Source organism: Pyrus communis, chromosome 1, assembly GCF_963583255.1.
Source record: "Pyrus communis chromosome 1, drPyrComm1.1, whole genome shotgun sequence".
NCBI classification, from domain to species: Eukaryota; Viridiplantae; Streptophyta; class Magnoliopsida; order Rosales; family Rosaceae; genus Pyrus; species Pyrus communis.
In genome coordinates, this window is record NC_084803.1 from 2,710,120 (window position 1) to 2,733,698 (window position 23,579).

General features: G+C 34.2%; 2 protein-coding genes and 1 pseudogene across 2 annotated transcripts; 2 read left to right on the top strand and 1 right to left on the bottom strand.

Moving 5' to 3' along the window:
• Nucleotides 1-51: 51 nt before the first annotated feature.
• Nucleotides 52-591, bottom strand: LOC137707739 (putative fasciclin-like arabinogalactan protein 20). The gene has a single exon (XM_068446656.1). It carries the CDS (start codon nt 589-591, stop codon nt 52-54), a length of 540 nt encoding a protein of 179 aa, XP_068302757.1.
• Nucleotides 592-3,173: 2,582 nt separating this feature from the next.
• Nucleotides 3,174-3,828, top strand: LOC137741969 (splicing factor 3B subunit 6-like protein; annotated as a pseudogene).
• Nucleotides 3,829-14,799: 10,971 nt separating this feature from the next.
• Nucleotides 14,800-21,447, top strand: LOC137712170 (glutamate receptor 2.8-like). The gene is made up of 5 exons (XM_068451297.1): nt 14,800-15,082; nt 18,392-19,731; nt 19,808-20,120; nt 20,260-20,666; nt 20,887-21,447. Exons 1-5 carry the CDS (start codon nt 14,806-14,808, stop codon nt 21,385-21,387), a joined length of 2,838 nt encoding a protein of 945 aa, XP_068307398.1. The 5' UTR covers nt 14,800-14,805; the 3' UTR covers nt 21,388-21,447.
• The last annotated feature ends 2,132 nt before the right edge of the window (nt 21,448-23,579 follow it).

Below are 23,579 nucleotides of genomic sequence, written 5' to 3' on the forward strand. Positions count from 1 at the left end.
AATGCAGAACCTTTGTTACAACTGTAGTATAACCTCTCAAACGCCAAGAACCTAATTCTGCAGAAAGAGAAACCGACTAATAATCCCTAATGCACCTTTCAGCCCCGGAAATCCTTGAGAAGTTCCCTCTTTCACGTTCATCACGTCATATTGCGGATACCTTAGGGTTTGGAAGGCCGGATCAAAGAAGTCCTCAATCCCATGAACAATCAGTCGTCCGTCATTGTACACACCCCACTCCGTGACTTTGACTAGGTTGAGAGAAGCGTATCCGCCAGTGCCGGTGGGCAGGGAAGTAAGAACGAGAGGATGACCGGGCAGAAGAGTGTCGACCTTGGAACCATGATCGAAAGACGCCTCTACTGAATCTTTGTCCATCTTGAACGGCACAACATGATACTTAAATAGTGTCAACGGAGGCTGTCCATACTTGGAGTTAAAGAAAGCTTGGTCTTTAGGGCAAAAGAGGGTAAGACTGGTGCTGTGATTTAAGTTTAGGGTTGGAAATATCACAGCCTCAAGAATGGTGCCTAGGGTTAGTGCCATGGCGTGATACCCTTTGTCGGAAAGTACGCTGGATACCTTCCCCATGTTGATTCCTGACTGTTCCGGTTGGCTCGTTTGTTCATATGGTTGAACAGCTTGACCGGTAACAAAGAGGATTGAAGAGAGAAGAAAACAGATCAGTGCAAACTTGGAATCCATGGGAGAAGAGAAGAAGAAGGCAAAGCTAGGGAGGTATAATTGGGTGCAAAGAGACGAGTTTTGCAAAAAACAAAAGCCCAAGGTGATTACACAATATATAGTACCAGTACTTCCAAATCCTTCACGGATTCCTTTTCCCTTCCGGAAAATATATATCACAATATTTCACCAAAATGTTTTTGAATGGCTAACCGACATCAGATATGCTACTCTCTTTTTTTTACAATATTTTGTTTTTTCAATTAACCTTTTAGAACAAAATACCTTGATAAAAAACAGAAAAGCAAAGAAATATTAATAATGTTGAAAAATATGATTGTATAAGTTCTTATGCAGTTTTGATAAAAATAAAATAAAAAATAAAGAATTACGAACTTTAAAGGCGAAAAAAATTATGTCAAAGGAATTAAAAGTGGTTCATTGTCATTTTTAAGAGTAAATTGAAATTTTGACTTACGTTTCAGCATGCATTGTATATATTATTTTTTAAACGTTCGCTTCTCAAACATAGAAAGGATATTTTATTAAAAAAAAGTCGCCTACATATTTTGTCACGGGGTTCCGCCCAAGAATAAGTTCACCTTACTCTTTTTTTATTTATTTTTTAAAGGAACGTTTTGATATAGACGCCTCGTTTTTTAATTTTTTAGACTAAACATACTCATTTTGAAAATTTGATCAAGCATTTCTCTAAAATTTTGATTATTAATTTCAGTTTTTCACATAAGTTTATTTTGTTTAGAATTTTAGTTTTTCACGACTTTTCCTAGACATTTCGTTTTTTTTTTTTTCTTTTCCTCTTATCCCTATATGTATGCATTTATTATCCATCTCTATGCATTTTTTTATTGTTTGTTATAACCTTACTTTTTTTTTTTGTGAATATAGTAGAATATTTATAAAAAAAATTGTCAGATTTTATTATTTAGAAGACCTAACACATAATAAAGATTTGTTTGATTATATAGCTACATCTATATACATATAATATGGACACATTTAGTTTTATAGTGGATTTGATTTTTTGTATTTCTCGGTACATTTGGAATGTAAATGTACCAAAAGGGTTATCATATAGAGACATTTGGTTTTGTGGTACATTTGTGATTTTTTGTTCATTTGGTCTTTTGGTACATTTGGAATCTAAACGTACCAAAAGGGTTACCTGACAATGGGCACATTTGGTTTATTTGTACATTTGAAATCTAAACGTACCAAAAGAGCTACATAACAATGGGTACATTTGGTTTTATGGTACATTTGAATTTTTGGTACATTTGGTTTCTCGGTACATTTGAAATCTAAATGTACCAAAAGTCAATACTTTTGTTCTCAAATGTACCATAAGTTTTAAGTATATTTTTTATATATCTATACGTGAAAATATATATATTGAAGACTTTTTATTGAGACATTTTTAATAGAAAGAGATTTTTTTTTTTTAAATACTGATAATAAGGTAATGAGGAATTAGTTAATTAATTTTTTATTTTATTTTATTCAAAAAAATGTCATTTAATGTGTAGAAGGGAATTGACGATATTAAATTCCTATATTGTAGGCAATTAGTTGCTAAGTTACCTTATGCCTCTATATAAATGCATTTAAATTAATGACATGGAAATTAAATAAATAGAAAATTATTGAGGTGGCAATTGATCAAAGCACCTTAATCAAATCTTTAAAATGGATGAATGTTTAATCTAACAACTATAGACAAGATGTAGGGCATTCTAATTTTCGTTTTTTTAAATCACCTTACTCTAAATTACATTAACCAGCTCTCCAAAAACAAAAAAAAAAATTACAGTAATCGAAATAAAATTAGGGACAAAACACAATGACCAAAAATCATCTTACCTTATATAAAAAAAATACAACATAAATAAGCTCCCCACATGTATGGAGTTTAATTAATTTGTAGAGATTCCATATAAAATTTTGATTCAATGCACTCGAAATCTCATAGGGAGATGTGAGATTTGTGGATACTTAAAATAAACTACGAAATCTCTCTATTTCCCTCTAATTCCTCAACTTTATCAAATTCTTTAAAATAAATTTCTAATTGAATACACCTGGAATTTTATAAACTTCTTTAAAATCTTAATTGAATACACCTGGATTTCTAAGAATTTTAATAAACTATCTTAAAATTCTAATTGAATACACCTTGAATTTCATATAATCACTTAAAATCTTGATTGAATACCCCTAAATTCATTAAAAGAATTAAAATCCCTCAAAATCTCAATTGAATACACCTAAAAATTAATGGATTTATAAATCCATTAAAATCTCTCAAATTCTCAATCAATACAAATTAGGTTTTCTAATGTAAGGCCCGCATATTTCGGCTTGTTAAAAAAAGGCCCACATCTTTTAAGTTGGCTTCACCTTCTTCTTTTCCCCTCTTTCGACAATCCGAAACATAGTACCAAATCAAAATTCCCACTTTTTCCCTCGCTTTCCCACAATCCAAACACCCCCGAAACCGCCACTATGAGCACAATCAGCCTCCCCAAAGTCAACACCCGCCTCCCGCCAGAAGTCAACCGCGTGCTCTACGTCCGCAACCTCCTCTTCAACATCTCGAGCGAGGAGATGTACGACATCTTCGGCAAGTACGGCGCAGTTTCCCATCGGGAAGAACAAGGACACCAGAGGCACCGCATTCGTCGTTTAAGAGGACATCTACGACTCCAGAACGGCGGTGGATCACCTCTCCGGCTTCAACTTCCCGAACCGGTACCTCATCGTGCTCTGCTACCAGCAGGCGAAGATGGGCAAGAAGTCCGACACGAAGAAGAAGGAGGACGAGATCGCCAGGATGCAGGAGAAGTACGGCGTCTCCACCAAAGATAAGTGATTTCTCCGGCCGCTCTTTTGGTTAATATTGTGCTGTTTGGATGCTGGGATTATCTGATTATCATATTCCGGTTTATTTTTATTCTGGATTACGTGATATGCTATTTGGCATTCTAGATTTTAGAGGCGTTTGTTGCTTTGTTATCGTCAGCTTCGAATAGTGAAAACAGTTAGTTTTAATCTTGAACAATTTGATCTATTAGAGTTGTTGTTTATGTAATATTTTATAACCGTATAATGCTGTTAATATTTTGAGAGAAGATGAATACGATACATCGATTTCGGAACTTTCATAGCATAAGCAAACTATCATAGATGTTTTTATCAATTTCACATGTTGCCACTTTAGTATCTCTCACCCTGTTGGTGCAATCGTCTAAGTTCAATGGCGGTCTACTGCTTAGAGCCAAGTTTGGCTACCTGATTCCTAGATTCTTATCCATCCATTGCAACCAACTTAAGGAGTAATTTGTTTAAGGTCGCAAAATATTGTCAGTATTAATTAAGATTGAATCAAATCTGTTGGAGTTTTGACAAGGAAGAGAAGAAGAAAAATGAATGTCGAAACTCAGAGGTTGGCTCCAATGGGGTCTTGACTTGTTTCTATTCATTTTATGATCAGTTTGGTGAGACCTTTCTCACGCCACATGGGAGGGGACTTGTTCTTCCTCACTCGTATGGCTTCTGCACATGCACTTATACATTGCTCTCTCTACCTCATTATATAGAGAGGTGTGTTGGTGTTCGCTCTCTTGGTGTACATGTTTTACTCACTTGGTGCCCCTCAAGAATAGGCCCAATGTTGGCTATCAAGTAGGTTCTTTTGTTTACGGGATTATGAAACAAATAGGATTTCGGGTTGAAGATCTCAAGATTCCTAAATTGGCAGAAGAGTTGAATCAACTCTTTCAAAATTGTAGTGGAAAATATGGTACTTCCGCAGTTTTTGATGAAACACCCATGAACTTTTTCTTGCAACGTAATATACCTCGATGGACCAAACTTTTTTCTTTTTTGTTTTTTGACAAACGATAACGTTAGTGAGTTAAATTATTAATTATTAAAGATGAGGAGGACTGATAGAGATCGAACCGCATCAGGGTACATAGACATCGTTACAAATCAAATTGTAAATTTGTTATTTGGTTGCAAAGAATTCGGGAAAGATTACAAATTAAATAAACCAACATCCTTGTTTTCTCTAGGTACGTAGCTGACACTAAAGATAGCTTTTATCAGAATGGTGGAAATTGATACGTTAGAAAATGCTAGAGTAGTAGTCTATTGTCAATTAGGATGCTCTCATTTAAAGACTTTTCCAAAGATATTCTGATTTTTGTAAAATCGACAGGATGCTCTCATTTAAAGACTTTTCCAAAGGTATTCCGATTTTTGTAAAATTGATAGGATATTATAGGATAGAAAATAAAGGCAATTTACTATTATGGGTAGGCTTTATAGGTGCGGATAAAAGCTATAGGACTCGCACATCTATTCTTGATCAGATTGTTCTTCATTATTAATTTGTCTACTTGACCTATACGTGTTGAATCTTACTAATTGATTTCCATCATGCTGTGTATATAAATGAAATTCTGTAGGGTTTCTTATATTAGTATCTCCTAAAATATTTGATACGTCTCATTCTATTTCTTCTAGTTTAACATATCGGCCTTCTTAGTAAGATTCAACACGTATCAATCGATTTCAAGTAGTCTTGACCCTCCTTCCCAGCAATTTCTCGTAAACTAGGGTTTTTCAACAAGTATCCAAAATTTCCTTTGAATAATCTTGAGTCTATTTTCTAATTGGAAGTCAAATATATTCTTTAATATATTTTCTGGAATCTCAATTCAGATGAAGTGATCGTTTCTTACGATTTTTCTGAATGCTTGACCTAGTCATATCCACAGACTTTAGGAAAATTACTCACTTCATTCCCTACTTGTTCTTAGGTTAATTTGCTTCTTTTTTCTTTATTTTTAACTTGTCTACCTTAAGTTTTGCTTATACCTTTTTTTTTTCTTTGAACAAAAGATATCATGTACATAAAGGGAGAGATAGTGGGTTTAGCCTCACAATAGACTAATAATGTGATTGCAAAAAAGTCAAGAAAGATAACAAATTAAATAAATCATCATCATTGTTTCTCTGGGTAGCTGTCACTAAAATGGCTTTTTATTGTATTGTTAGAAAGCAATAATGTTTATACACTCCTGTGCGGATTTAATTTCACATATAATTTTTTTCTACTGTTTTTTTCTTTCTTTCTTTAATTTCAAGTGTTTCATATCCTTTGTTTCTCAAGTAATGTTATTGTAAAGAATATTGCTTGTAAAAGGAGGAAGAGCCTTCACGTACTCGTACATATTATGAAACTTTAGTGATTCACTAGCGACGCATCAATCGATTTCAAGTTGATCTATCAAATATATGCTGACAAAATAAAAGGAAAAAAAACAAGGTTTTTAAAATAATTGTAAAGATTCAATTTGTGGTCTTGACCCTCCTACCCATCAATTTCTCGGAAACTAGGGTTTGTCTTGAGCTGCAAATTTTCCTTTAAAGAATCTCGACTCTATTAACTAATTGGAAGTCAGTTATATTCTTTAATATATTTTCTAGAATCTCAATTCAGATGAAGTCATCGTTTCTTACTATTTTTCTGAATGGTTGACCTAGTCATATCTGCAGACTGGGAAAATTACTCACTTCATTCCCTACATGTTCTTAGATTAATTTGCTTCTTCTTTCTCTATTTTTAATTTATCTACCTTAAGTTTTGCTTATACATATTAAATATACTACATTACTACTTTTTAAGACAAGATATTGCTATGCTGCAATCAGGCAAGGGGAAAATTCCGAACCCAAGTTACAGTGATTGCAAGGCTAACGTCCTATCCACCAGAGTTTTGCAATTTACATGGAAATTGATAGAAATTTTTTGTTTTGTTTTTGCTTGAAATATATTTAAGCATAGGGAACCAAGTGAATCTTCGACCTTAATAAAATTCGTATTAACATTTGACAACATAACATAAGATCACATTAACTGGCATTTGTTCATACATTAAGCATCAAGATATATTATATATATATAATATATATTTCAAGCACTTGTAATACATATATATTATTCAGGATGCTTGCGAGCTCCATCTCTTTGTTTACTAGTTTCATCTGCCATTAGGCAATACCTGTTTGTTATCTGCATTGCAGTAAGTTTTCAATAAAACTTATTTTCCAAATATATTTGCATTATTACATTTAATTCATTACTTTGATATGCTACTCTGTTTTTATATGTTTTATTTCTGCACTTTAAATTCTATGGATGGCTATGCCTCCTGCTGCTATTTTATGTTTTACTTCCGCACTTTATATTCTATGGCCGGCTTTGCCGCCTGTTGTTAGTTCCGCCCCATTTGGTATCAGAGCCAAGTGGTTGGTAATTGCATTAGCATCTATCTGATCTGTTCATTGTTATTCACATACTTGTATCTTATCTGCATTTCTTAATCGTCGGTCCTCAGTTCTTCTTTCTTCCAGCCAAACAGTAAGACGTGGTCCAAACAATAAGTCCCAGGAGAGGCATGAGCGGAGCGCATGAGCGGGGGAAGAGTCTAGACATACGAGGAAGGTGAATCTTTTAAGTCTTGCATATAGTATACTTGTTTTGTGCATTTCATGAGTAGATTATTTAGATCTAGTTCAATGGCCAGCACTAGCTCTAGATCCACCTTAGGAACTATACCTGACATTGTCAATGAAGAACAAAAACTGGATTTTCAAACAGACGAAAGTATTGATTTTTCCGACTGGAACATTCCAAAAGTTTCAACCCAAAATATTTACAAGAAAAAATGGTCTTTGACCTCTTTTAAATCCGAACATCACGTCAAAACAGTTGAGAAGGCTTATGCTCTTAGCAAAGAACATGAGACTTGTCAATTATTTTCTCCAGAACAAATCAAAGCGCATCGCAAAAACGGTCATAACTATCTTCACATTGGTTTAGTTCAAATCGCTGTTAAACCTTTAACACGAAAAGGTCTTAATACGTCTATTCTTTTATGTCTTCGTGACGCCCGATTTACTGATTTTAACGATAGTATTCTTGGAATGATTGAATCAAGTCTTTATAACGGACCTATCCATTTTGATTGTTTTCCAGATCTCACAATAAGTCTTTCAGACCCACATGTTTTAAAAGCTCTTACTCTCAATATCAAAACCTCTGGGTACCAAGTCCTGGAAGGAACACAACCTTTGGCACCTATTTTTAGAATTTATTACAAAGTTACTGGCACAAACATGAATTTTCAAGCTTTGAACAAAAGTCCTCGCGACCACACTCTTTTAATCCAAACAACCCAAGAAAGCGCAAACATTAGAGTACCAAGAACCATTAGGTGGTCAGACATCAGTCTCCCCTCAGATTGGTGTTTAATTAATGAAAGTAAGCCGGTTTCCGTCCAAAACAGCCTCGTTAATCTCGACAACATTGAACAATATTTTGACGGCACAGTTAAAATCAATTTTGACCGTCCAGCAAGAAAATCTTGTGAATCAGTTTTGTCACACAAATCTTTTACTCCTAGCAGACAGTCTTTTTCTGGATCCACGTCAACCGATAGACTGGGTCGAGATCAAGATTTGATCAAATCTTTAGTAAACAAAAAGTTAAAAGAGTAGGAAGCTGCACAACAAGATCTAGTCAATGATTTACTCAAATTAAAGTCTGTCGACACTTCTTCACAAGTAGCACATCCTGTTTATCATCCTCCAAACCATGAAGAACCCACTTCTCCAACTCCTTCTGATTTTGAAACAACATCGGTGAATCACCAATTACTTGTTTTAAACAAACCACATAAAATCCGATGGAGGAAGCTTAAAGCAGACATCGCTTCTGAGGAAAATATTCCCAGAAGAAATATTTTTAGAAAAAAGTATTGTGATGAAGAAAAGCTAGCCATATATGCCGAATGGAAAGCTTTTGTAGAACAATACCAATTTGAAATATCTTTCTTTGATTTTATTGAAAAGCATTATGAAACAAAAAACAAAGTTACGGTTGTTACCAAAGAAAATTGGGTTAAGGAAGACAAAACTTTGGTTTCCTCTAGTCATCCTCCCAAAGAAACTATTTTAATTTCCACCGGTAATACCAACATTCCCGCAACTCCTTTCAAAATTCCAAAAGAAGATTCTGGTTTTAAACCTGTCATTGAACAGAATAATTTTACAAACCAAAGTCTTCATACTATTGGAAAACAGTTAGACAAAATTGAAACCAAAATCGACAAATTGTCTCAACCAAAATCTTTTCAAAAAGAAAAACCTTTAGTAAATTTTACTGATACTGCTTCAAGTTCCACTGCTTTAAAATCTATGACTACTTTACAAAAAATTGATCATATGCTCACTGAGCTCAAAAAAGAAAAAGTTGTTAATGTTTTGCAAAACAATTATGTTTCTGTCGAAGAAGAAAAAACATCTGATCCAGATTCTTCTCAGGACACGGAAACTAGTTCTGCTATTAAAAATATTGAAAATGCTTTTCACAACATTGATCTTCAACCAACTCTTGATTTAAAACATATTCGTACTCATCCGGTCAACCCTACTTCTCTCACAAAAAACTGGTATCCCAGGCCAACTCCTCCTGACCTTCAATTTGAAGAACGAAATATTCAAAATCAATTTTCAGTTTCAGCCGACAAACTTTATGAGTGGAACATAGATGGCTTATCCGAACAAGAACTTTTGAACAAACTTCAACACATGTCCATGGTTGCTAATAGCTACATTTCAAATCACAATTTTACACAAACACAAATCGTTGATCTTCTCGTCACTGGTTTCACTGGAATGCTTCATTCTTGGTGGGAGAAACACTTAACTTCTCAGTCCAGAGATGAAATACGTTTTGCGGTAAAAAAAGATGAAGAAGGATTTCCCATTTTTGACGAAACGATAGGACAGAGAATACCCGATGGAGTAAATACTTTACTTTATACGATTATAGAACACTTTATAGGAACACCCAGCAACGTTACTACTCGTATTCACGACCAACTGAGTAATTTAAGGTGTCCAACCTTAAGTGATTTCAGATGGTATAAAGATGTTTTCATATCCAGAGTTATGCTTCGGGAAGATAGTAATCAACCTTTTTGGAAAGAAAAATTTATCAATGGTTTACCAAATCTTTTTGCTCACAAAATTCGAAATGTTTTAGTAAATGAAGAAGGTGTCATACCTTATCATACCCTTACTTATGGTAACATAGTTAATGTTATTCAAAAGGAAGGATTGAAAATGTGTATCGACATGAAGATTTCAAAACAAGTTCATAAAGATAAATCTATTGCTAAATACGAACTTGGAACATTTTGTGAACAATATGGTTTACCTCCGATTGCTCCTTCGAGTAAAAAGAAAAAAGCCCAACAAACCAGCAAGTTTTCTAAACATCAATCCAGATTTTATAAAAACAAACGATCTTCCAACAAACCTTTTCAGACAAATAAATTTTATGAAAAACCATCTTCGAACAAAAAACCTTTTCGAAAGTCTAAAAAGGATTTTCAAAATAAAAAGGGAAAGTGTTACAAGTGTGGTAAATTTGGTCATTATGCAAATGAATGCAAGGTTAAAAAGGTTATTAACCAACTAAAAATCTCTGAAGAAGAGAAGGTTCAACTTATCCAGGCTTTAGAAATTAGAAATACCGACTCTAGTCAATCTGATAAAAATCCCGATTTTTCCGTTTCCGACTCTAGTAGTTCTAGCGACGTCTCCTCGCCAAACATTAAGTTTGGGTGCACGGACACCTGTTGTAACAAAATTTCAGTGCTTAATAAGCAAGAAGAACAAGAAGAGTTTTTAATGGAATTAATTAGTAAAGTCGATGACCCTGATTTAAAATCTTTTTATTTGAAAAAACTCAAAAATTTGATTTCTTCTCATGAACCTGGCACTAGTCAAATTTCTTCTCAAAAGATTTCTCTCAGTACCACTTTGGAACGTTTTAATAAATCCAAAAAGGAGATCACCCTCAAAGATTTGCAAAAAGAAGTTAATCAAATCAAATCGGAAATTAAGTTTTTAAAATCCGAAAATACCGAAATTCGTTCACAACTCAGTAGAGTACGTACGCAAGAACTCGTCCAAGAACAAAATGGTTCTTCCTCAAATTCCGATTCCGACGCTCACTCGGCTAAATCTTCTTCTTCAAAAGAACTTGTTTTAAGTCTTTTAGATAAAATAAGAATTCGAAAATGATATTCTAAAGTTACGATAGTAATCGAAGATTTTCATTTAGAAACCATCGCTTTAATTGATTCAGGTGCAGATTTAAATTGCATTCAAGAAGGATTAATACCTACTAAATATTTTCACAAGTCTACGGAAACACTTAGCGCTGCAAATCAATCCCCGATGAAATTAAAATATGAAATTCCCAAAGCCCATGTTTGTCAACAAAATATTTGTTTTAAAACTCCATTTGTTTTAATCAAAAATATTTCTGATCCAGTTATTTTGGGACTCCCTTTCATTGCATTAATTTATCCTTTCAAAGTTCACCATAACTGTATTTCTACCAAGGTTTTTGGCCAAAACATTACTTTTGAATTTTGCATGGAAACAGATCTTAAAAAGTTAAAACAACTTCAAAAAGATAATGTTTCGAAAACTCTCAACCAGATTACTGCAAAATCCCAACAACTTGCTTTTTTACAGGAAGAAATTCTTCACAAAAGAATTGAAGAACAATTAACAAACAAATCTTTATTAGATTCTATTCGCCAGTTTTCTGATAAGCTTACTAAAGAAATTTGTTCCAATCTTCCAAATGCTTTTTGGCACAGAAAACAACATATTGTTAAACTACCTTATGTTAAAGATTTTATTGAGTCAAAAATCCCCACAAAAGCACGACCGATTCAAATGAATCAAGAAGTTTTAGAGTTTTGTAAAACTGAAATTAATCAACTTTTAGAAAAAGGAATTATCCGTAAAAGCAAATCTCCATGTTCTTGCCCTGCTTTTTATGTCCAGAAAAACGCAGAATTAGAACGCGGTGCTCCACGACTGGTTATCAACTACAAACCATTGAATGATGTTTTAGAATGGATCCGATATCCAATTCCTAACAAAAGAGATTTGATAAAAAGACTTTCTCAGGCCACTGTTTTTTCTAAATTTGATATGAAATCAGGTTTTTGGCAAATTCAAATTCATGAATCTGATAAATACAAAACTGCTTTTGTAACTCCTTTCGGACATTACGAGTGGAATGTAATGCCTTTCGGCTTGAAAAATGCACCAAGTGAATTTCAAAATATCATGAATGAAATTTTTAATCAATACAGCCATTTTTCGATTGTTTATATTGATGATGTATTAATTTTCTCAAAATTAATAGAAGAGCATTGGAAGCATTTGCATGCATTTGTTAGGATCATTAGGTCCAATGGGTTAGTTGTTTCGGCATCTAAGATTAAGTTATTTCAAACCAAAGTTAGATTTTTAGGTTACCATATTTACAGGTCTACCATTCAACCAATAGATCGAGTCATCCAGTTTGCTGATAAATTTCCAGATCAAATTATTGATAAAACCCAGCTTCAAAGATTCCTTGGATCTCTCAATTATGTTTCAGAATTTTATCCTCATCTGCGTCAACAATGTAAGCCCTTGTTTGATCGTCTCAAGGAAAATCCTCCATCATGGTCACAAAATCATACTTCCATTGTCAAACAGATCAAAAATCATGTCAAGACTTTGCCTTGCCTTGGCATTCCAACTCCTGGCTCTCTCAAAATAGTCGAAATCGACGCATCTGAAATCGGTTATGGAGGTATCCTTAAACAAAAAATTTCTACTGAAGCTCCTGAACAAATTGTTCGTTTCCATTCAGGAGTTTGGAATTCTGCTCAAGCTAATTATAATACTATTAAAAAAGAGATTTTATCTATTGTATTATGTATTAGCAAATTCCAAGATGATTTATTAAATCAAAATTTTTTAGTTCGTGTTGATTGCAAATCTGCAAAACATGTTTTACAAAAAGATGTTCAAAATATTGCATCAAAACAGATTTTTGCACGCTGGCAAGCCATATTAAGTATTTTTGATTTTGATATTGAATACATTAAAGGCAGCCAGAATTGCATCCCAGATTTTCTAACCAGAGAATTTTTGCAGGGGAAGAATGGGTACTAATCCTACTCAGCAACGAAGGCTCCCGGCCACCCTTACCCAAACCCCAGCACCAGTAAAACAAGAGTCTATTCCCAACTCTTCATCGGCCCTCGCCATTACAAACAGATTTACTCCCTTAGGATCAACAGTAGGAAATATCCGACCAAATTACCAAACGGCCTTAGCCACCCCTTATGATCCTTACTCATCAGTTCGTTCTCCAGCTCCCTCACAATCAAAAACACCTAGCTATGCTAAATCATCACCATATGTCCAGATATATATATATATATATATATATATATATATATATATATATATATATATATATATATATATATATATATATATATATTGAAGAGAGTATCTTATGCATGAAAGTGATAGAATATCTATATTTATTGAAGAGAGTATCTTATGCGTCAGAGTGATAGAATATCAATAAAGTGGAACAATAAATTCTTCAGCAATTTCCACTTTCATCGTTTTCAAGGACTAAAGTTTTTCAAGAGACATTCATGGTTTTAAAATGACGATAGTCAGCAAGACCATGGCCACAATAATGCAGAATTCTATATCATGGTTTTGAAGAATGAATTGTTTGTTATTTAATTCCAAATTTCCATGGTTTTGAAGAATTAATTTGAATTCTAAATTAAAGTCGACTGTTTTTTTATTTGTGCAAGTTTTTTTTTAGTACATTAATCTATACTAACGGGAAGGGAAGAATTTGAATCCAGAATGCAGTGGATTAAAGAGAAAGACCTAACCATTAGAGCAATTCACTACTTAAATTTCAAGTTGATCAACCAAACCCCTCATTATTCAATTCACATCAACTTTCTGTAAACCTAGCAATGGCAAGTTATCTTGTACTACTGTAAAAGAAAATGTTTGTAATTTATTCACAGAATTAAGATAGCATCAGCCATCCATGCATTCACAATTATTCACATAATTAATTAGTTATTTTCTTGTTAGTTATGTGGAGTGTTTAATTTGTAATTAGGTTTTAATTACTCTTTCTGGGTGCTGGGTTTGGCGCCTTGGAGTTGGGATCTCTTCCTTTCTTATCGTTCTCGTAAGACTTCCCTCGCTTGTTAGTTGTTGCTCCTTTTTTTTTATTTTTTTATTGCAGTGTCATTTGCCAAAAGAAAATATAGGTGCAAATATTCAACACTAAGAGCTCGTTTGGTTGAAAGTGCTTTTAAAATAGCAGAAATTTATTTTTAGAGAAAATTTTGAGTTCCAAAATCATTTAGGAGTATTTACGGAAATATAGATTTGTAGCGGGTTGGACTTGTGAGTTTGACCCGTGGACAATAGTTTTGGATGATTTTTTATTAAATTTTGAGTCATTTTGGTTAAATAACATTTTATGATGATTTTTGGTTAAATATTTGTTGGCCCAAATCCTTTTCATTAAAACTCCCAAATATAAATGCATCTTTGATTTGTCAAAGCTAGACTTGGACAATATAATAATATGAGACAAATAGTGCCTTTGAACGTTTCAACTTTTAAAGAAGCCATTTTTATTAAAGCTCCTAAATATAAATGCATCTTTGATTTGTCAAAGTTAGACTTGGACAATATAATATGAGACAAATAGTGCCTTTGAATGTTTCAACTTTTAGAGACATCTGCTTCCCAGTGATTTGGAAAATCCAATTAAAACCTTCACCAAGAAGAAAGGGGTGCACAAAAATTTTTTTGTCAAATCATTTTGACCCATTATTTATTAAAGTGTAGGTATTTTTGTTATTTGGTCTTTAATTTTTCAATGAATGATCAAAATGATTGATGATGGACAAATTTAGGGACCACTTCTATTGATTTCAAATCTTAAGGACCAAAGTAATGAGTTATGCAAATCTCAGAAACCATTTTGGCTAAAAAACCTTTATGTAATGAACAATTAATTGATCCAGTTTAGAGCTTTCAATCCACCGTTTTAAGTCTATATAAATAAAGACTGCTTTTTACTTGAAGTCATAAATTGCAAAGCTTGAAAACATGGCTAAGAAAGCTAGCTGCAGCAGCTCCCTTTTTGCTTTGTTCTTCTTGTTCTTATTTTCTAAGACTACTTTCCTAGCCATGGCACAAAACAATACGACTATCCCAGTTCATGTGGGTCTGGTTCTTGACTTTGATGCCTTGCATGGGAAGATGGGTCTGAGCTGCATTGAAGTCGCCCTATCCGATTTCTATGCCTCTAAACCCAACTATAAAACTAGGCTTGTTCTGGAGAAAAGGAGCTCTTCTTCAGATGGTGTTGTCACCGCTTCTGCAGGTAATTTCTCTTTTCTCCTTGTTCATGTTTTGTTTTTGATCGCTCCAATTAATCCCCGTCTGTTGACAGCCTTGCATAATATTTTAAATGATGTTGGTGCTTATCTAGTTCATTGTTCATCGACCTTGAGTTAGACGCTCACATTCTAGCATGAACCCGTTTATTATACTCAATGAGTTTTGAAAGTATGAATCTCACGTCAGGGAATAATAGCCTTGCATAATAGTTTAAGAAATCTTGGGCATCTCATGTTCATTATCAATGAGTTTTGAGTTGGACGGTCACGTTCTAACAATTGCCCGTGAAATTTTGAACACTCAACTAGTTTTCAAAGCATGAATCCACGTCAAGGGAGATTAATTTAAGGGATTTTTGAACTTTAATCCTTGAAGAAGATTAAAATTCAATAAAAACCTGGTGTTAGATTGGATATTGATTTTAGTCCTCTAATGAATACTTAATTTAAATTTATATTATATTTTTGTTTTAATATTTAATAGATATCTTATTTAATGTCATTACATTAAAATTAAAATTATTTATTATTATACACATTTTAATTCACTATATTTATTTTACTTCCTCTAATTAGTGTACTTAAACGTCCGTAATATAATATATTTTGCTAAATTAGTGTACCGAAATGTCCGTACCTAAATATATTGTAGTGAACTAGTAACACATAAGAAAATATGCAAAGACACAAGTGTACCGAAAAATTATGTACCTAAATATATGATACTAAACTAATGTACCGAAACGTCAATGCCTAAATATATTATAATAAACTAGTGTACCAAAATGTCCGTACCTGAATATATTATACTAACCTAGTGCACCAAAATGTTCGTACCCAAATATATTGTAATGAATTAGTGGCACATAAGAAAATATGCAAAAACATGTGTACCGAAAAATCTTTACAAAATTATTTTCTTATATAAGATACTTACCATAATGAGAATTAAAATTTACTGAAAATGTGACTTTAACCCCTTCAAACTCTTTTTTTTTTTTTTTTTTTTTTTACATAAAACCCACAATAATATATTTTTTTCTAACAAAAACCCGATGACTAGGCTCCACCTAAGCAAATTACCTAATCGAGATTGTGTGTCGTATTTAATATTATTTGGATTTCCCAAATTACCCTCAATTAAGTCTTATGTTGATATCAAAATTAAAATGAAAAGCTTTTTTATTTTCTTGTAACTTGTGTAATGGCTTTGAAATTTTAAATGACATAGGAATAAAAATTCCCAACGTTTTGAATTCAACAATAAATTTTCAGATTTATGTACCCTATTGATTTAATAAAAAACCATGCCTTTGTTTTCTTTAAAACAAAAAGGGTAAAAAAATGACGTGTCTAGTATGTTTTGTTTTATTTTTTGAATATCAATGTACCCATTTTTTTGTTTTGAAAAAGATTAATGTTGTCGCATCCCAGTTTCGGCTTCGTCGTAGCATGATATTGTCTGCTTTGGGCTTACCATTCCCTCACTGTTTTTGTTTTTTTTTTTGGGAACTCACGAGCAACTTCCCAGTGGGTCACCCATCTTGGGATTGCTCTTGTCTAATCTCGCTTAACTTCAGAGTTTCGATGGAATCTAAAGCCAGTGAGCTCGTAAAACGCCTCGTGTTATAAGGAGGGAAGTATGTACATATAAGACACATTACCCCTTCTCCGTTGGTTGATGTGGGATCTCACAAATGTACCTACTTAATACTAGTAGTTTTGGTTACTTTGAAAAATAATGCACCTGTTATCAAATTTTTGAATCTGGAAAATATAGGTAATTAGTATAAGATTTCATACATACTAATAGTTTTGGTCACATTAGTCGGCATATTATTGATATTTCTCATATAAATATATTTATTAGGCATACTATTGATGTTTCTCATATAAATATATGGGTTTTTTTATTAACATCGCACATGTTGTTGATTACACCCCACTTAAAAATGTAATACTAAACAACTTGTAACTCTAATATGAAATGACTACTCGAGCCCTCAAAGCTACTCTTAGTCTCCATTGTAGAACAAAACCCTAAAAACACAAACAAGTTGATGAAAATATATCTTTTGATGGACGGAACAAAAAATCAAGTTTTGCTCCTCGTTCATTCGTTGGTTTTCACATTTAAGAAATTATTTAAATAATGGAATAAAAATTTGACTTTTTGCAAAGCCCTGCTCTAGTTGGAATCCAAGAAATAGGAAGAAAACTAGAGAATGTTGTAAAATTTTACGAAGTAATACATGTAATATTCTTATGGCAATTTGATGATGAAGAAATTCAATGTTTTTTGGCTAGTTGGAACTGACATGACCTTATAAGAATAGTTCCTACCGTTTGTCCATCAAGCTTCTTAGAATCCAACATGATTGTTCAAGAAAATTTGACAGATGTTTATAAATCAAACGGCAAGATGGAGATTTTATACAATTTAATTCATCTTTCTTGTCTTTAAAATGTGGATTATTCTATTGTGTGAAAGAGATGAAGAGTTTGATGTGTGGTTAATTAGTTGATGATTGCGGGGTGTGTGAGATGTGAGGTGTGGGGTGTACGAGATGTGAGGTGTGAGGGTAGTATTGGAAAATATGTGGGATGTATTAAGAAAAAGTTTAATTTAAAAAGTAAATGTGGAATGTATTAAGTATGTGGGGTGTGGTCAACAAAATATGGAGTGTTAATAAAACAAACCAAATATATTTTATTATTTACATTAGTGAATCTACAAAATATAGGTAAATTAGTATAATATTTCATACATGTTTATCATGCATATTTCTCAGATAAATATACTTATTATTTAATCTACAAAATATAGGTAAATTTGTTGGTATAATATATTAATAGTATAGGGGCTTGTTGCTCATCATAATTAGGGTGAGTTATGATAACCTTTATTGACTTAATTAGGGAGTTGTGGCATAAGTTGTATATATATTGTAATAATAGGTCACTAATTTGCCCACATGTCAGTTTATTTGAAACTTGGGTTTTATTTGGAGATTTAAATTTATGTGGGTTTTTGTTTATGAAATGCAACTTGTCTGGGCTTATATGAGTTATATCTAAAGAACCCTAAAATTTGCAATAATTTCATAAAATTTAATTTATGAACACCATAAAATTATAAATAAATTTTTTTTTAATATGCTGGCATTAAATAGAGTCCAAAGACTAAAATTAATTTTTAATCTTGTATAAGACATTTTTTAAAAACTTCATCTCATTTAGGAATTAAAATCTAGTTTTCTATTAATTTAACATGTTCTTGTATGAATGAACAGCTTTAGACCTAATAAAGAATGTTCAAGTGCAAGCAATCATTGGGCCTGCATCGTCAATGCAGGCCGAATTACTAATCATCCTTGGAGAGAAAGCCCAAGTTCCCATAATCTCCTACTCAGCAACAATCCCATCTCTTACTTCAATCAGAAGTTCATATTTCATCAGAGCTGCACAAAATGATTCATCCCAAGTGAAAGCCATTAGTGCTATCATCCACGCCTTTGGCTGGAGAGAAGTAGTGCCCATCTATGTTGACGACGAGTTTGGGGAAGGAGTCATACCTTACCTCTCTGATGCCTTGCAAGAAGTTGATGCTCGAATTGCCTACCGGAGTGTCATTCCTCCGGCGGCCACTGATGACCAAATTGTTGTTGAGCTTGAAAAGTTGATGGCAATGCAAACAAGGGTCTTCGTTGTGCACATGTTACCATCTCTTGGTTTGCGAATTTTCGAAAAGGCGAAAGAGATTGGCATGATGGAGGCAGGGTATGCTTGGATAATGACTGATGGGATGACCAACATGTTCAGTTCCATAAATTCATCTGGCATAGAAAATATGCAAGGGGTTTTGGGGATAAAAACTTATTACCCAAATTCAAAAGCTCTCGAGTATTTTCGAGCTAGATGGAAGAGGGAATTCCAACAAGACAATCCAACTGTCCAGGATGCTAAACTGGATGTGTTCGGATTGTGGGCGCATGATGCTGCTTGGGCACTGGCCATGGCTGTGGAGAAAGTTGGGGCTAAAAACTTTAACTTCGAAAAGACGAATACTTCTGGAAAATCTAGTACTACTGATCTAGAAAGATTTGGGGTCTCACAAAATGGTCCTCAACTTGTCCAAGAACTATCAGGTACAAATTTTGAAGGCCTTTCGGGAGATTTCAATCTTTCCAACGGGCAATTACAATCATCAACTTTTGAGATTGTTAATGTGATTGGAAGTGGGGAAAAATTGATTGGATTTTGGACACCCAAAAATGGCCTTGCAAGAAACTTAAATTTGACAAGCACAAGCAAATATTCTATTTCCAATGCTAGTCTTAGATCTATTATATGGCCGGGAGACACCACCTCCGCTCCTAAGGGTTGGGAGATTCCTACACTTGGCAAGAAGCTGCAAATTCTAGTCCCGGTCAAGGAAGGGTTTTCGGAATTTGTAAATGTCACACATGACCCTATAACCAAGGTGGTCAAGGGTGGATATTGCATAGACGTCTTCGAAGCTGTAATTAACGCACTACCCTACGCTGTCCCTTACGATCTTATTCCCTATGCAAGGCCTAATGGTTCGAGCGCTGGCAGTTACAATGACTTGGTCGATCAGGTGTATCTCAAGGTAGGAGTCTTTTTTCCCTAATCTGACAAACTTATCTAATTTGCAACTGACGTGGTAACATTTTTTTTCTTGATAGAAATATGATGCGGCAGTAGGGGATATCACTATTAGAGCAAACAGATCCTTATATGTGGACTTCACGTTGCCGTACACAGAATCTGTTGTGTCCATGATTGTGCCTATCAAAAACAACAAAAGCAAGAATGCTTGGGTGTTCTTGAAGCCTTTGACATGGGACCTTTGGGTAACGAGCGGTTGTTTTTTCATATTCATTGGTTTCGTTGTTTGGGTTCTTGAACATCGGATCAACGACGCCTTTCGGGGGCCTCCACATTACCAAATCGGGACTAGTTTTTGGTTCTCGTTCTCAACCATGGTTTTTTCACCCAGTAAGTTTGTTCGTGTTAATTTACTCTCCACAGAAACTATGCAAATTTCATGCTTTCCATTGTAAATTATGCCTCAAACTTATGACATCCATGACTCATTATTCTCCATTTCTTTCATCTTTTGAAATTGTCGTTACAGGGGAGCGAGTAGTGAGCAACTTGGCTCGATGTGTGGTGATAATATGGTGCTTTTTGGTCCTCATTCTGACTCAAAGTTATACTGCAAGTTTGGCATCGCTGTTAACAGTTCAACATCTCCAACCAACTGTTACGGATGTTAATTTGCTCCTCAAGAATGGGCACAATGTTGCCTACCAATCAGATTCTTTTGTTCTTGGAATTCTGAAACAACTACGATTTCCAGATGAAAAAATTAAGACTTTTCGTTCCCCAGAAGAGTTGAATGAACTTTTTCAAAACGGGAATAAAAAGGATGGTATCTCGGCGGCATTCGATGAGAACCCCTACATGAAGCTATTTATTGCAAAGTATTGCTCGAAATACACCATGGTTGAGCCGACATTTAAAGCCGATGGTTTTGGCTTTGTACGTTTACCTGCTTTCTCTCCTTCGTCTCTATCATGTTCGAATACATGTTTTCTCATGTCATGTGGGATTATTCGGTGTTCTTTCTGTTGAGGGTGTGAATTTTGCATCGGAGAATTTAGTGGTTACATAATATCGTTTAAATTATCATTGGCGTATATTTAACTCCTAGAATATCTTCCGAATACAATCTTTTGACGTTTTCATTTGTGACTTGTAGGTCTTCCCAAAAGGTTCATCTCTTGCTCGTGACGTTTCGACGGCAATCCTAAACGTGAACGAGGGAGACAGAATGAAAAAGATTGAGAAGAAATGGTTCGACAAAGAATCAAGTTGTCAAGACCCTAACAGCCTGGTCCCTTTCAACAGTCTCGGCCTTGAGAGCTTTCGGGGCCTCTTTCTCATAGCCGGTCTTGCTTCAGTATTAGCTCTCCTCATATATGCTGCCATGTTCTTGTACGAACACAAGGAAATCCTCTTGCGACTCGATCCAGAAGCCTCATTGTGGAGAAAATTTTGTGTCGTGTTCAGAATTTACGATAAAAAGGACTTAAAGTCATTTACTTTTAAGAAGGGTGAACTGGAACTGAACACCATCTCCCCCCCAAGTCCATCAGTCTACTCAAACGACAGTGAATCACGCATGGTTTTCGACGAGCAGATGAGAACACCTTCTACTGAGCATGGTGGTTTCAGTCCCAGTGATGGTTTGCCCAAATGAAGAGAGATGGAATCAGTCAATGAGATTACTGAGAGGCCAACACCTCATGAGATTGCCCAAGAAAGCTTGACAGTTTTTTTGTTTCGCATAGTCGGTGCTAATTATAGATGTAGCACCTTATCGTTAGATTTAATTGTAGATGGGTAAAAAATATTGTAAATTGGTTTAGAAATAAAATGATTATATATAACACATGAATATATACCACGGATTTTACGGAAAACAAATTATTTCTATACTAAAACCCAAACCAGCGTTCACTGTTCACGGACAGTGAGCGGACTTAAATGGAGCCTAGGCTTTTTTCCTCTCTCACGCCTTCGTTGTTCTTGCTGTCCACCCTTCGCATCTTTCTCTCGCCGATTATCCACGGCCGTTTTCTTTCTAGAAAACTAACGTTCTCTGGTGAGTCATTTGCGTTTGTTACCGTATCTGATTTCAATTTTTTTTTGTTGTTTGGGTGTGGCTTTGTGATGCGGTTTGATTTTTGGTTTAAGGAAAAGTTATGGATACGATCTAAGGTTTTCTGCTTTTCTGATTGTATGTTGTTTGATTCTTTTTCGTGCTTTGGGTCTGCCTTTCTGATCTGCTTTCATATTTGATTTCAGCAAAATTTGTTGTTCAAATTTTGGCCTTTCTGTCTGCAACCTTGCAAGCTGTTTGCGATCAAGGTATATAAGCTTTTTTTTTTTTTTTTTCCGTGTTGGATCTTTCTCCGGTGATGGTTTGTTTGATTGGTCAAAAAATGAAAGAAATAAATTACGAAATTTAAACTGAATTATGCTTCATTTAATTAAAGCTTTGGTTTTGTTGGGTTGTCATTGTTTGCCTTGTTTTCAGAGTATTCCCCTCCTTTTCGGTCTGCGATTGCAGAGTTGTGACCAGCTTTCTGGCGACTTTTCAGTCCAATCTGGGCATGGCCTGCCTTCAGATCACTGTCAAACAAATTCCATTGAACTCAGGTAGATTCTATAACAGCTGTATGTGAGTTTTTATTTCGGATTTGTGTTTATTTGAACGAAACTCTTAACGGTTTGGTTTTGCAGTCAGCTGTGGCGGTTTGTCGCGGCTTTGCTGACTAAAAGGGATTTTGTGTTTGGCTTCCTCCCCTGACTATTCTAAATACATTTATTTGCTGTCTTTTCTACGATGAAAATTATTTCTTTTGTGCCTGATTCCCGTGTCAGCTAAATTCACAAACTTGCTTTGTTGTAGTTTAGATATTTTAGAATCTCTAACGGTGGATCAATGGATCAGAGCATGCTGCAGATTTACTCATTTACATAAGTAATTGTACATGCTGTTATGTCCTCGAGCAGAGCATGCCTGCAAATCAAATCACGGTTTTATCTAATTTTGTTGTTTAACATCATGTAAATGATATTTAGATTACTGGTTTTCTTTTTAAGATAAAGTACAAAAAACTATCTCAACAATTGATGTCACGACACTTTCATACCTCATCTTTTTAAAATGACAATGTCATACCTATCTTACGAATTTGTGCCAGTGTCATACCTCCGTCAGTTTTTCTGTTAAGTGCTGACGTGGCTAGATACTGGGGCTACTCACTAATCCAACTGGATTAAAATATAATTAAATACATTTATTTGCTGTCTTTTCTAAGATGAAAATTATTTCTTTTGTGCCTGATTCCCGTGTCAGCTAAATTCACAAACTTGCTTTGTTGTAGTTTAGATATTTCAGAATCTCTAACGGTGGATCAATGGATCAGAGCATGCTGCAGATTTACTCATTTACATAAGTAATTGTACATGCTGTTATGTCCTTGAGCTGAGCATGCTTGCAAATCAAATCACGGTTTTATCTAATTTTGTTGTTTAGCATCATGTAAATGATATTTAGATTACTGGTTTTCTTTTTAAGATAAAGTACAAAAAACTATCTCAACAATTGATGTCACGACACTTTCATACCTCATCTTTTTAAAATGACAATGTCATACCTATCTTACGAATTTGTGCCAGTGTCATACCTCCGTCAGTTTTTCTGTTAAGTGCTGACGTGGCTAGATACTGGGGCTACTCACTAATCCAACTGGATTAAAATATAATTAAATATATTTTTTAATAATTAAAAATTAAAAAATTAAAAATAAAATTATTTTTTTTATATAAAATTGTGGATCCAACCTCTCTCTCTCGCCTCTCTTCTCTCTCTCTCCTGGACAC